This window comes from Oncorhynchus masou, chromosome 20, assembly GCF_036934945.1.
Source record: "Oncorhynchus masou masou isolate Uvic2021 chromosome 20, UVic_Omas_1.1, whole genome shotgun sequence".
NCBI lineage: Eukaryota > Metazoa > Chordata > Actinopteri > Salmoniformes > Salmonidae > Oncorhynchus > Oncorhynchus masou.
In genome coordinates, this window is record NC_088231.1 from 15,888,159 (window position 1) to 15,902,933 (window position 14,775).

The 14,775-nt window shown below is 44.4% G+C and overlaps 1 protein-coding gene across 1 annotated transcript in view; it reads right to left on the reverse strand.

Annotated features, from left to right (window-relative positions):
- LOC135507020 (RING finger protein 150-like) overlaps positions 1–2,906 on the reverse strand; it is a 28,522-nt gene extending 25,616 nt beyond the window's left edge. Inside the window, exon 1 of the mRNA XM_064926509.1 lies at positions 2,195–2,906. Coding sequence (XP_064782581.1) covers positions 2,195–2,651 — 457 coding nt within the window. The 5' untranslated portion in view covers positions 2,652–2,906. The remainder of the gene's footprint in view (positions 1–2,194) is intronic.
- Positions 2,907–14,775: the final 11,869 nt, after the last annotated feature.

The window sequence follows — 14,775 nt, forward strand, 5'->3', positions numbered from 1 at the left end:
TGTAAAATTCCTTCGACCTCATGGCTTGGTTTTTGCTCTGACATGCACTGTCAACTGTGGAACCATATATTGGCAGGTGTGTGCCTTTCTAAATCATGTCCAATCAATTGAATTTACAACAGGTGGACTCCAATGAAGATGTAGAAACATCTCAAGGATGATCAAGGGAAAATATGATGCACTCAATTGGAGCTCAATTGAGTCTCATAGCAAAGGGTCTGAATACTTATCTAAAGAAGGTGTTTTTTATTTGTAATAAATTTGCACAAAAAAATCTAAAAACCTGTTTTCGCTTTCTCATTATGGGGTATTTTGTGTAGATTGCTGAGGAAAACAAAATATGTAATACATTTTAGAATAAGGCTGTAACGTAATAAAATATGGAAAAGGTCAAGGGGTCTGAATACTTTCTAAGGTACCGTATATGAAGACTAGACTGCATGTGAAAAGATAAGGAATGTGGAGAGACGGTATGGATTAGAGGTCGATCGATTAATCGGAATGGCCGATTTATTAGGGCCGATTTCACACACTAAGTTGACAGAAGCTGTACCGGGGCGGCAGGATAGCTTAGTGGTTGGACTAGTAACCGGAAGGTTGCAAGTTCAAATCCCAGATCTGACAAGGTACAAATCTGTCGTTCTGCCCCTGAACAGGCAGTTAACCCACTGTTCCTAGGCCGTCATTGTAAATAAGAATTTGTTCTTAACTGGCTTGCCTAGTTAAATAAAGGTAAAATAAAATATGGATTGCCATTTGGATCTCTTGCAAAACAGGACTCAGTTTTACAACCCAAAAATGTAATTCATTTTGGGTTTGAAATCTTAACTGTGCTAAATCCTTCTTCCATTAATATTTATGTCCACCCAAAACTAAAATCCTCCTACTTCCTGTCCCCCCTCTGCTCCTCTTTGTCCTTGATTCTTTCCGACATGGCTCAGGGTGAGAGCAGGAGAGACAGGCTCTAAATTGTAAAAAAAATAAAAATAATCTGTCTCTTCATCTCCCTTCATCTGCACTGATTGGAACATACCTGACAAGTGAAAACAATAATGGTGGAAGCTCATCACGAGGCTGGCTTTCACCTGGTCAGTTGTCAGTGCTGAAGAAGGACAGGGAGCGAGTTGTCAGTGCTGAAGAAGGACAGGGAGCGAGTTGTCAGTGCTGAAGAAGGACAGGGAGCGAGTTGTCAGTGCTGAAGAAGGACAGGGAGCGAGTTGTCAGTGCTGAAGGAGGACAGGGAGCGAGTTGTCAGTGCTGAAGAAGGACAGGGAGCGAGTTGTCAGTGCTGAAGAAGGACAGGGAGCGAGTTGTCAGTGCTGAAGAAGGACAGGGACGAGTTGTCAGTGCTGAAGAAGGACAGGGAGCGAGTTGTCAGTGCTGAAGAAGGACAGGGAGCGAGTTGTCAGTGCTGAAGAAGGACAGGGAGCGAGTTGTCAGTGCTGAAGAAGGACAGGGAGCGAGTTGTCAGTGCTGAAGAAGGACAGGGAGCGAGGTGAGGTCAGATTTTGATGCGGTCAAGAATGAGCCGGAGAGAGAAATTACAGGAGAACTCTTCAGCTTACACAACAGCCTCAGCCTGGTCTGAGCCAGTACCATGCCAACCCCTGACTCAACATTTGGCCCAGTTCAGAATCAGCGAGAATTAGATACCCATTCAAATGAGATATAGGCTAAAAATGTATAGGGAATGTGTAGGATATCAGAGCTTGACTGATGATCTATCCCAATGCAGTCAGGGAAACATGCATCAATAGTCTATACGAGCTGGGTGGATACAACTCCCAGAGGGTCATGGTGAGTTCATGCATGGGCTATGCAGCATAATATCAACATATATTTTACACAAGTGGCCCTTCCCTTAACAAGTAGGCCTGCAATCCAAAATCTAGTTTTGTGGACAATGTGCTTCAAATGGACAATGTGCTTCTTTGTTGTTTAGTTCAATATATAATAGTGATTTTGACAGTTTTGAGCTTGTTGCTTACTGACATGAATGCATTGCCAGTATTCAACAGCCTAAAACAGTGTGCCATTGCCATAACGACATGATAAGAGGGCAGAGCACTTGTAAACTGTCACCAAGTCACAACAGTGACAAGTACAGTGTCTCATACAAGTGATACAGTGCATCGCATACAGTCATGTAAGATTGATGAGTATGATGCATTTCTCCCCCGAAAGTGTAGTTTACCTTGATGAGGCATTGTTATGGTATCGTTGATATTAGTGGAGCCCACGTTATAAATTATGACTGCAGATGCGTTGTGGAGTGCAGCGACGTTGCGAATTTTATCTCTGAACGTACAATTCCCCGCAGCTATCAACGCCATCCAAGCATTGTTTTGATAAGGCAGGGGATACTTAGCGTTCGGTTCGCAAGCTTGTCTCTCTTGCAAAAGCAAAGGCATCAACACTTGCCCTCTTGCTTCTTTCTTGGGGGAGTGCTCGCCATATCTTCCACACTCAGTCTTCTCTGTTTTGATTTCTGAAGTCACGGGATCCACATAAGTAATGTTGACAAACGCGGTGTACCATTCTTCTTTCTCCGCCACAGTAAAGTCCAGGCACAGCAAATGCACGAAGCAAAAGGATAGCAGCCATGTTGAGAGAGCTAGACTGCGGCAGGCTTGGATGAGGGACATTGCCATGTTCAGTCCGAGGATATAGCGAGTGATTCCCTCTCCACCAAGCCTAAAAGCTGCCTCTCGCTGGTAGCCTCCCCCTTTCCAAGCTCGACGACTACGATTTCGGACTACCCTGAGGTTGAAATACTTGAAAAATGATGTAGCAAACCAACTGGTTAAAGGTAGCTTCTGGTTGCTGACAGAAATGTTTTTAAACAGTTGGTTGTAGGCGTGCTTCTCCACTCTGCCTACTGCTACCCAAGCGACTGGCCTGCAATGTTGTTGTCAGTCAGCTGTGCGCTGGACAAGCTTTCTAAACATGTGACCTGGGCGAGGATCACGAATATAGTCGAACCTGTCCCCCATAATAAAGGCTAGTGTTCGCCTATACAGGGATCGGCAATAGGCGACCGCGAATTATTCATTTTCGCCCACCAAAGTTGTTAGTAAAAAAAAACAAATGTATATACACTACCGGTCAAACGTTTTAGAACACCTACTCATTCAATATTTTTTTCATTTTCTTCATATATATATATATATATATATGGGGGGGGGGGGGTATATATATATATCTTGACAATATTAAGCTCTAATTCGAAACCCCCAATGTATATATATATATATATATATACCGGCCGAACATATATATATATATATATATATATATATATATATATATATATATATATATATATATATATATATACCGATATGTATATATGTATATATATATACACCCCCCCAGACACACACACACACAATTTACATTGGGGGTTTCGAATTAGAGCTTAATATTGTCAAGACACATTGCAGAAAAATAACATGATCATAGCTGTGGGTCTGTGACATGTAATCGATTAAACATTGCCCCTTGCTGGCTAAATATTGTGATTACATATTGCAAGCAGTTCTTTAAGTTGACCTCAAGAGAGCACTGTATCCTACTACATGTCTATCATCATGCTTGCCTTTGGAAGAGAGAATACAGGATGAATGCGTCATAGGCCCTATATACGTCCCAATTAATCACATTCTTTCCAATGAAAGGAAGTCTAGATTAATGCAGTCTAATAATAGTTTCACATGAACTCAAATCAAATGTTATTTGTCACACGCTTTGTAAACAACAGGTGTAGACCACCAGTGAAGCGCTTCCTTACGGGCCCTTCACTAAGCAGCAACGCAGAAAGAAAGAAAATAGAGGAATAATAGAAAGTAAAACACATAATAATAAAACAAATAATAAATACACAATGAGTAACGATATACCCGGGGTACTAGTACCGAGTCAATGTGCAGGGGTACGAGGTAATTGAGGTAGATATGTACATATAACTAGGAATAAAGTGACATATAATGAACAATAGTATATACTACATGTACATACAGTTTGTGTGATAACCAGCTATAATTAGACCCAGGAACATGTACAATACATGACAAGGGCTAACAGATATCACACACACACAAACTGTGAATAAGAAACCCTGCTCTATGTATTTTAGTGTAAACAGCAACCCCAATGAACAGAGACAGTATATTATTATATGCATTGAACGGTATTCTGGAAGGTTCAATAAGTATTTCTAAGTGTCAATCTTATCATGTTAGGGCATCTGACCAGCCGGGGGGTCTACAGCAGTGTTGAGGTGGCTCTGGGTAAATCCACACGAGCATATCACCTGAATGCATGCCGAATATGGCTTCATGCTAAGAGATATGTTAGTGTGGATATTGGAACCGAGCCATACAGTCTCAGGCTTGTTGCGTTGCCACTATTGATGTGTAATTATTCTGAACGCCCCAAAATACAGCAAGTTATCAATATGAAGTTAGATTTGAACACAAGACTCGTAACAAACGTTTTATGAACCATGGAGAAATGTAGCCATAAAACAACATGTGCTTCTGTGAAAAATCTGATTGACCACATATTTCGTGAACACGTTTCTGGACGAGGCTGGATACCAGGAGGATCTGAGAATGACTGTTGTTTAGCACAGTAGCCTACACACACACCATTGTGTTCATATGGACAGATGGAGATAGATACAGTAAACCTACATGAGGTCAGATGAGATGGTATATTTCCTCTAGAGAGTATTTTTGTACAATAATAAGGTGACAGGCCGTTGCATTTCCACAGCACAGCCTTGGGAAGGGAGATTTCACTGGAAAAAGCCAGGCCATGTCTCCATCTAATCACTTTCCTTACCGTTTTGAAGTAAGAAACCTAAAGTATTTTATGCCATTGCCACCACATATAAAATTACCAAATCTATTCCATTTGATCTGGATTTGCCAAGACGTCAAACTATTGACGTAATCATTTTGGATTCAATTCAATCAAACCCACAGTGCAGTATTTGTACAAGACCGTATGAATTTGGCCCTCAGTCAGTGGTCAGGTGCCTTGGTAATAGTAAACATATTGTGAAATATGTATCTCTTGCAGTAGCTGACAGCGAGCTGACATTCATTATGTTGGTATCAGAGACATGGGGGAACTTTAAGGAAATGACTCAGAACACAGAATGACACAGAACACATCAACAACAGCCATCTCATGATACTTTGTGGTGGTTACAGCACCTACACAAAATAACCCCGTAATGTCAAAGTGGAATTATATATATATATTTTACTAATCAATTAAATATGAAAAGCTGAAATGTCTTGAGTCAATAAGTATTCAACCCCTTTCTTATTGTCACGTTCTGACCTTTATTTCCTTTGTTTTGTCATTATTTAGTATGGTCAGGGCGTGAGTTGGGGTGTGCAGTCTATGTTTTTTTCTATGATTTGGGTATTTCTATGCCGAGTATGGTTCTCAATCAGAGGCAGGTGTCATTAGTTGTCTCTGATTGAGAATCATACTTAGGTAGCCTGGATTTCACTGTGTGTTTGTGGGTGATTATTCTTTGCACCAGATAGGGCTGTTTTGAGTTTTCACGTTTCTTGTTTTGTTAGTTTATTCATGTATAGTGTCTTTATATATTAAACACGAATAACCACCACACTGCGTTTTGGTCCGCCTCACCTTCACCTCAAGAAAACCGTTACAGAATCATCCACCACAACAGGACCAAGCGGCGTGGTGACAGGCAGCGGCAGCAGGAGCAGCGAAAAGAGGAATGGACATGGGAGGACGTTTTGGACGGCAAGAGTATGGACTATACTACTTGGGAGGAAATAGACAGGTGGGCGGTCGACCCAGGAAGAGTGCCGGAGCCCGCCTGGGATTCGCTGGAGCAGTGCGAAGAGGGGTATAGGAGAATGGAGTTGGAGAGACAAGCATGGCGGCGCGGTAGGAAGGCCGAGAGTCAGCCCCAAAAATGTCTTGGGGGGAGGCACACAGGAAGTGTGGCGAAGCCAGGTAGGAGACCTGCGCCAACTTGCTGTGCTTACCGGGGGCCGAGAGAGACCGGGAAGGCACCGTGTTATGCTGTGGAGCGCACGGTGTCCCCAGTGCAGGTGCATAGCCCGGTGCGGTACATACCAGCTCTGCGTATTGGCCGGGCTAGAGTGAGCATCGAGCCAAGTGCCATGAAGCCGGCTCTACGCATCTGGTCCCCAGTGCGTCTCCTTGGGCCGGCTTACATGGCACCAGCCTTGCGCACGGTGTCCCCGGTTCGCCTGCATAGCCCAGTGCGGGCTATTCCACCTCGCCGCACTAGCAGAGCGACCGGGAGTATTCAACCAGGTAAAGTTGGTCAGGCTCTGTGCTCAAGAGCTCCAGTGCGCCTGCACAGTCCGGTCTATCCGGTACCACCTCCACGCACCAGCCCTCCGGTGGCAGCCCCCCGCACCAGGCAGTCTCTCCGTCTCATCCCTACAGGTGCCCTCGCCTGTCCAGCGCTGCCGGAGCCTTCCTCCTCTCCAGCGCAGCCAGAGCTCCCGCCCCTCATTCCAGAGGCACCAGAGCTCCTCAGTCCAGCGCTGCTAGAGCCTTCCTACTCTCCAGCGCTGCCGGAGTCTCCTGCCTGTTCGGTGCTGCCAGAGCTCCCGCCCCTCATTCCAGAGGCGTCAGAGCCCCTCATTCTAGAGGTGCCAGAGCTCTTCAGTACAGCGCTGCCAGAGCTTTCCTCTCCAGCGTTGCCTGAGCCTCCCATCTGCCCAGCGCCGCCTGAGCCTCCCGTCTGCCCAGCGCCGCCAGTGCCGCCCGTCTGCCCAGCGCCGCCAGTGCCGCCCGTCTGCCCAGCGCCGCCAGTGCCGCCCGTCTGCCCAGCGCCGCCAGTGCCGCCCGTCTGCCCAGCGCCGCCAGTGCCGCCCGTCTGCCCATGCGCCGCCAGTGCCGCCCGTCTGCCCATGCGCCGCCAGTGCCGCCCGTCTGCCCAGCGCCGCCAGTGCCGCCCGTCTGCCCAGCGCCGCCAGTGCTGCCCAGCGCCGCCAGTGCCGCCCGTCTGCCCAGCGCCGCCAGCGCCGCCAGTCTGCCCAGCGCCGCCAGTCTGCAAGGAGCCGCCAGTGCCGCCAGTCTGCAAGGAGCCGCCAGTGCCGCCAGTCTGCAAGGAGCCGCCAGTCTGCAAGGAGCCGCCAGTGCCGCCAGTCTGCAAGGAGCCGCCAGTCTGCAAGGAGCCGCCAGTCAGCCAGGGGCCGCCAGTGCCGCCAGTCTGCAAGGAGCCGCCAGGGGCCGCCAGTCAGCCAGGGGCCGCCAGTGCCGCCAGTCAGCCAGGGGCCCGCCAGTCAGCCAGGGGCCACCAGTCAGCCAGGGGCCACCAGTCTGAGATGGGGCTTTTTCTTTGCAACTCTGCCTAGAAGGCCAGGAATTTTAATTAGGAATGTTCTATTACGCTATCTTTACTTTTACAGAATTATGACAATTGGATACCTTTTCCACCACTGGTTAGAGGTAATAATACAGACAACAACAATAAAACATCATCTTCAAACAGGCCGACTTTTCTCCTCTGTCTTCAAGGCTTCACTATTCGACCCGTTTGATCTGCATGTCATCTTCTCCATTTCTCAAAAGCCCCCTTCATTCCTTGAATGTGGAACGAATCTGTCAATGACTAAAAATAAACTGCCCTTTTTGATGTAGGTGTAGCATACACCCACCAGTGGTGGAAAAAGTAGCACTTGTCAGACTTAAGTAAAAGTATAGATACCTTAATAGAAAGTTCCTCAATTAAAAGTGAAAGTCACCCAGTAAAAAACTACTTGAGTAAAAGTCTAAAACTATTTGGTTCTGAATATACTTAAGTATCAAAAGTAAATGTAATTGCTAAAATATGCTTAAACATCAAAAGTCAAAGTATAAGTATAAATCATTTCAAATTCATTATATTACGCAAAACAGGTGGCACCATTTTCTTGTTTTGAAAATGTAATGATAGCCGGGTGACAACGTGTTCTCTTGATAAGTGTGTGAATTGAACAATTTTTCTGTTCTGCTAAGCGTTCAAAATGTAACGAGTACTTTTGGGTGTCAGGGAAAATTAATGGAGAAAAAAGTACATTATTTTCTGTAGTGAAGTGAAAGTTGTCAAAAATATAAATAGTAAAGTACAGATACCCAAAAAACCTACTTAAGTAGTACTTTAAATAATTTGTACTTAAGTACTTTACACCACTGCCTACACCCTAGTAATAGCCAAAATATGACATACACTAACCATGCTATTCTGGGGTGCCCAGGTAGCCCAGCAGTTAAGAGTGTGGGGCCAGTAACTGAATGGTCTCTGGTTTGAATCCCGAGTCGGCAAGATGGAAAAATCTGGTCTTCTGCCCTTGAGCAAGGCAGTTAAACAACAACTGCGTCGATGACATGGGATAAGGCAGCCCCTTGCACCTCTCTGATTCAGAGAGTGCGGAAGACACATTTCGGTAGAATGCATTCAGTTGTGCAGCTGACTAGGTATCCTCCTTTCCTTATTCAGTTATATACTGAGGAAATCCTTACTTTAGGTGTTTTCTCCTTCAAGGAGTGTTTACCGGAGCACCTCTGTCTTGATTTCGGGGGTTTTGGCAGCTCACAACAGAACAAGGAGAAGAAAAGAATGAGAACCCTTGTTTCAGTTCTGCTTCTGTTTTTTTTAAGGGAAGGACAGCTTCTAAAATGGGGATATGAGGATGTGTTAGATGAAAAGCTATAGCACAGATAGTTCTGTTTTGGTTCTGTGATGGTAAGAGAAGGCAGGGAGGAAGGCCCTACTGCCAAGCAGAAAGCAGCTCTCCACGATCAACTCAACCATGAAGGGTTTACCTCGACTGGGACTGAGAGTGAAGCTTGAAAGCCTTGATCCCTGATGTCTGCCTGACAGTAAAAAACATTGAAGAAATCCCCATCTCTGTCAGGAGAGCTTGTCTCAGTAGGAGATGGAAGTCTAAGCCATTTAAACTGACAACTATTTCAGTAATGGGATTAAAAAATCTAACTAACTGGTTGGATTAGTTTAGAAAAATGTGTTATTTATTTTTGTGCAGCATAACATTTATTCAACTCTACACATAAACCTAATCCAATTATGAATGAATTTGCCCCTCTGCCCACTAAATGGCAGAAAGGTAAGCCCCACTTGAATCCTGCCCTAGATTTTAGGTGCTTTTGAGCGATATCAGAATAAAAGTTGAGGCTAAAAACACAAGAAGTTTTGTAGATGAAACAGGGTGAAACGAAGAGGGACTTTTCGATCTAGTGGAAGAATATCGTTAGGAAAGAAAAGAGAACAGAGTAAACTTCAGTTGGAAATTAGATCTTGTGAACTCAAGTACACGTATTTAGGGGGTCCGAGTCGGCATTATGCCAGTGGGTTTGTTTGTTAGTGCTAAATGTCAAGTTTCCATCCCCCACATCTGTGGATGAAACTGTTCCTCCAGACTATGTACACAAACACTGAATGAACAGAGCCCCTGACATAGCCCCATTGTGGTTACTGGTGAATAGGTGGAGGGTAAAAACAAATAGTGCACTATGCACATCTGCTTGTCCCTACCTTCAGCCTCAGTCTAAACCGACAAAAACAGAAAGTGTAGTGACATCGGTCTCATCTCTGTAGCTCCGAGAGTTTACTTAATGTGGTCTGTCGAGAGAAAGTCGAGCAACCTCAGACAAGGTCTCCCACGCGTCGATGGAAGCTGTGAAACCTTAAAGTGCAGTCAGTTCAGCAAAGCTAAACCCACACACATACACACACACATATATATATATATATAAACAACAGTTAAGTACAGGCCTTTAGCAGACCATGGACCACATACTGTAGACAGAGAGACGTTGTGGAATATAAACCATTTCTATCTCCATCAACTCCCACATATTTACCACATATTTGTTTGCTGACACACAGACATTTGTTGACTCATGTCTGACAGGTTTGTGGGTGTGTGGTGTTGAAGGAACTGATGTTTGAAACTGGATATGATTTTCGTGTACCTTTTCAGCCCTCTGACTAACTGGGAATTTACTAATTCAACGTTTTCATTCTTAAACACCCCCTTCTCAAGTTTTTAAGAAATCCCAAATGTGTGTGGCATGTCATTGTAAAACCCCTATAGGCTACCCACTGGACATAGGTGTAAATTATGGCAATTGTATTTGCTTATAAAATTGCTTTGATGATATTTGCATTAAAGAAAAAAGTACAGATGAAAGAAACCATGGAAACCATTACAATTGATCCACTAATTGGTAACAGGTGGCAAAAACAACAAATGCAAGAGAGAACCGGCAGTGACAGCTTTGCTCCTGAAGTCAGCTTCGACACCTGGTATTTGTAAACAGTAGCCAAGTCATATCGATGAACAACTTTAGTCATTTGAATTCATACTTTATTAACACGTAGGGCCTAGGCTATAATTATGCAACCACCTCCCACAAAGTTGACGTAACGATGTGGCCACTCTATGACGCGTGTTGTTGATACGGAGCTGTGCGGTAGCGGCGGTAGAGAGTTGGTTGCATTAAATTACATTGTTGTTCGATGAGGAGGAAGGCAGCATACATATATGTTGGATAGTAGGTTGTAAATAGCCTAATGGATATAACGTGCTTGTGGGTACATTATTTAGCATCCAACCATCGCTCATTCTGAAATATCTGGCGACCGATGAAAGAGGACTCGTCCGCGGCATCGATATCTACCTGACAGCGGTTACAACACAGACAATAAACAACAAAGACCGAACCGAAGTGTCGCTCTCAGATCCATCCCTACAGAAATCTGTAAGATTCGGTTGTTTTAATGCGATACCCGCTTTATTGTGCCACCTAGTAATTGAGATCCACTGAGTGTATTGCACACAATTTTTGCATGATGTTTGGAGAGCGTATTTTATTTTTGCGTGTTTTTAGCGAATAAATAGGGTCTTTATGCTGTCATAGTTCTATACCTACACTGCAGCCAAATTGTCGTTGTCCAATTGTACGCGTTATTCGGTGGACCTGCATCGAGTCTCAGCCACTGGACAGACCGAATCAGCATTCCAGTTCATTTGACAGGCACCGCCTGAATCAGCTGGATTTGATGTGCTTTTAGAATCCGCTGGACGAAGATGTGGGTGCACCCTGAAGAGGTGTTACAGGCGGGTGCGTTGTGGATAACCGAGCGAGCAAATCCCTATTTCATCCTCCAGAAACGCAAGGGCCACGGGGACGACAGAGGAGGACTAGCGGGTGAGATACATATAACTGTCTCTGCTCTGCGTCTCTCTCCCCGTCTCCAAATCATAGATGATTGTAGCCAAGCATAGCTCAACTCCACGAATGTTCCATCGTCGAGTTCAGATATACGTGGCTAGGATTATTTAACGCTATTACAGCTGGTATGCAAGCAGTGCCAAGACAAATTATTTTCCCCTGGCCGGGTTTCTCGCTTGGTTTGGGAGATTATTCATGCCTCACGGATGTTTAGTGATGGAGAGAAGACCTGTATGAATTAATAGACACGTGACCCTAATAGCCCCTACTACGATATTTTATTTATTTAACTAGGCATGTCAGTTAATAACAAATTCTTATTTTACAATGATGGCCAAACTCTCCCATAACCCGGATAACGCCCTATGGGACTCCCGATCACAGACGGTTGTGATACAGCCCGGGATCGAACCAGAGTCTGTAGTGACCCGCTAGCATTGAGATGCAGTGCCTTAGGCCGCTGTGTCACTCGGGAGCTACTATAACTAGACACATGCAGGTGTGATTTTCTCTGAATGAGGTTTTAGGCTCAGAATAGTCATAGGGCCATTGTTGTACGTTAATGGACCTCCTCCCATAGAACAAGATACAATGGAGCTAGTGGGCATTCAGCACCTAATGTACCCTATTGATCAGCATCCCAAGATCTGGGCTATTTATGTAGGCCTTGTACTTTAGGTGATCCTGGAAAATTGTAACTAATATTGTTGCAAAGAGTAAGCCTTCTATATACCCTTTAAACCATTAACAAAAAAAGGAAAGAAATGCATAGATTTGTTAAATAGATAATCATTGACTGTGCTAGGTTCACTCCAATTGTAATCTCATTGGGCTACTAGCTAGCTAACATAAGTCTGGACACATCTCCCCTGACAGGGAAGACAAATTCCAGCACTTGGGACCGTTTAAAAGGCTCCAATAAATGGAAATGAACCTGTGATTGATTAGAGCCCAGCACGCCCAGAGAATGTTAAAATGGCTGGTGATGTGTCATTCCCCGTACTATATTTTGAATGCCACCGAGACAACCCATACACAAGGAGACATGCAGAGCAAAGGCACACTCTTCCCGGCAGGAGTAGTACATGCTGAATCATCTCTCCCTCTCATTTCTCTACTCATCTCCTCCTCTTTTACTTCACTCACTCCATCCAAATTAGTCCACAGTCACTAGGAGGATTGCTACATCAGGGAGGAGCAATAATTTTAGGACCATAGGTGGTGGTGACTGTGTCTACATCTGAAATGGTGCACTATTTCCTATGTCGTGCACTACTTTTGACCTGGGATCTGGTCAAAGGTAGTGCATTATGTAGGGCATAGGGTGCCACCCCAATCAGGCTGACCTGGATTCAGTCTGTCTGTTGAATTCATCGCAACTGAGAATCCAAAAATATGAAAATGGGTTACGAATGATGCTACCTTGTTATAAAAAAAAGGATAGAACATGATCAGTTGAATTTCAGTCAGGTTCATTATAGGTACAATAGATTCAGTCCAAGTCTTTGACTCTGAGCCATAGAGATGACTCTGTATGGATATATCTATAGCCCTCTCTATACAGTATCTATGTAGCCCTGCTTTGACTAGACTGGCCGTCGCAGTCATGGTGGTTCAAAGAGAGTTGAACTGTGTGCTGCTGTCCTCAGTGCCAGTCAGTCACTCCCTCTTCAGTGTCGGCCAGCCAGTAATGAATATGACAAAAGGAGCCAAAATGGCCTGCAAGTATCTCACTTCATTGGTCAGCAACAAGACATTTCGCTGACATTTTACTGAAGGACGGAGATATTATTTTTTCCCACATGCCAGCGACTGAAGGTGAGCCCCCGAACCAACACTCTGCCTCTCCCTATTGTCTCGGGATAGCGACACAAAGCGTGCGGTGGTGATATGTGATGATGTCATTGTTATGTGAATACTGAGCGGACCGTGTGGTGTGCCAGTTGGCCTGCTGAGGAGAAGAGAGAGCCTGGGCACAATGACTGGCACTGCCCAGTAAACACCCCTTTTCAGCGGGCAGAGAAAGCCAAGCGAGCACCTGGTCCTCCTGGGGCATATGGAAGGGCACCAGGGCCAACGCTTTTTGATTTATAGCCATATTTATGAGGCTCCTTGATATGAGGAAAAGTCAACATTATCATTTTTTAAAATTGAATTGATTTATAGAGACTGAGAAACAGAAAATATAGTACAGTTTCATTATAGATGACTAGTTCCCCTAAAATCAGTCTTAAGTCCTAAGATTTGAAAAATGTCAAGCTTCAATTGTGAAGTGTTGACGATGGTAATTTGGTAGGTGCTTATATTTGTTCTATTTCCCACTTGTACAATTGTGTATTAATACGCATGTGAATTGGAAATGTTTGTTTTTGCATATCCCCACTCTCCTTGAGACCCCCTCGGAGTGTGGTGTCTCTGCCAGGGTCTGCCATTATCTACGGTGACACTGAAGCAATTTGGGCTAAATGCTTTGCTCAAGGGCACATGGGCAGATTTTTCACCTTGTCTGTTCGGGACCTTTCGGGTGCTGGCCCAATGCTCTAACCGCTAGGCTACCTTCCACCCCAAATGTTGGATTGGAGCTTTATTCACCTGATACTTTCAATGCAGAAATAACACTATCCAAGGGACAATAAGCCAACCTATATTACCTAACATTTCACAATAGTGTGACATTTTGGAGTTGTTATGACCTGAAACACTACGAGGCCTGCATGTGTTGGGTGACTAACATCACGTAGACTTGATGACATCGCCCTCAATAGACACTTGGACTAGACTTCTAACCATCGACCTCTTTGACCATCGACCATTACCCACACAATCATCTGCTGCTTTACGTCACCTATCTATCTTATCTGGTGACCTCTGACCTGGAGGTACACATTGAGGCTTGGGAAAGAAGAAGAGGAATAACACTACAGCTGTGTTACAGGGGGTTAGGTTAGAGAAACATGACTTAAAATAACATGTATGGTGATACTTCGCATCAGGTTCTTGTTATTTGAAACAATATTGATTCTCAGCCAGTGGGGTGATGAGGTGCAGTGTCAGTACTTGGGAGAATATAGACCAGTGTTTCCTCTGTAGCCATTTAGCTGTGGTGCTGCTCCACAGCAAAATCATTACTGCCACGTCCCCAAAAAATATGGAACATGAGAAATATTTCTGCCAATGCTGGAACTGTCCACATTTACTTTTCCTCTGCAAACAAACAAGTCATGAATATAAAAATTGGGTAACCCCATAATAGAATTGTTCGTCTTTTATAGTCGGCTTGTTTTTGTGTGTTCTATGCAAGATAAATATTATTCTTGTGGCACATTCAAGTTACAAGTGCCATAAGGAGGGAAACATGCATTCTGACAAGCAGTCGATGCATCTGTATTTCTCAACTCCTAAATATGCATGAACTGCACCAGGCAGTTTTTAGTGCATGGGGGATATTTGGGATAAATGTAACACTGGTCAATTGTAGGATAGCTTTGAGGTAAAACACCACCCTAC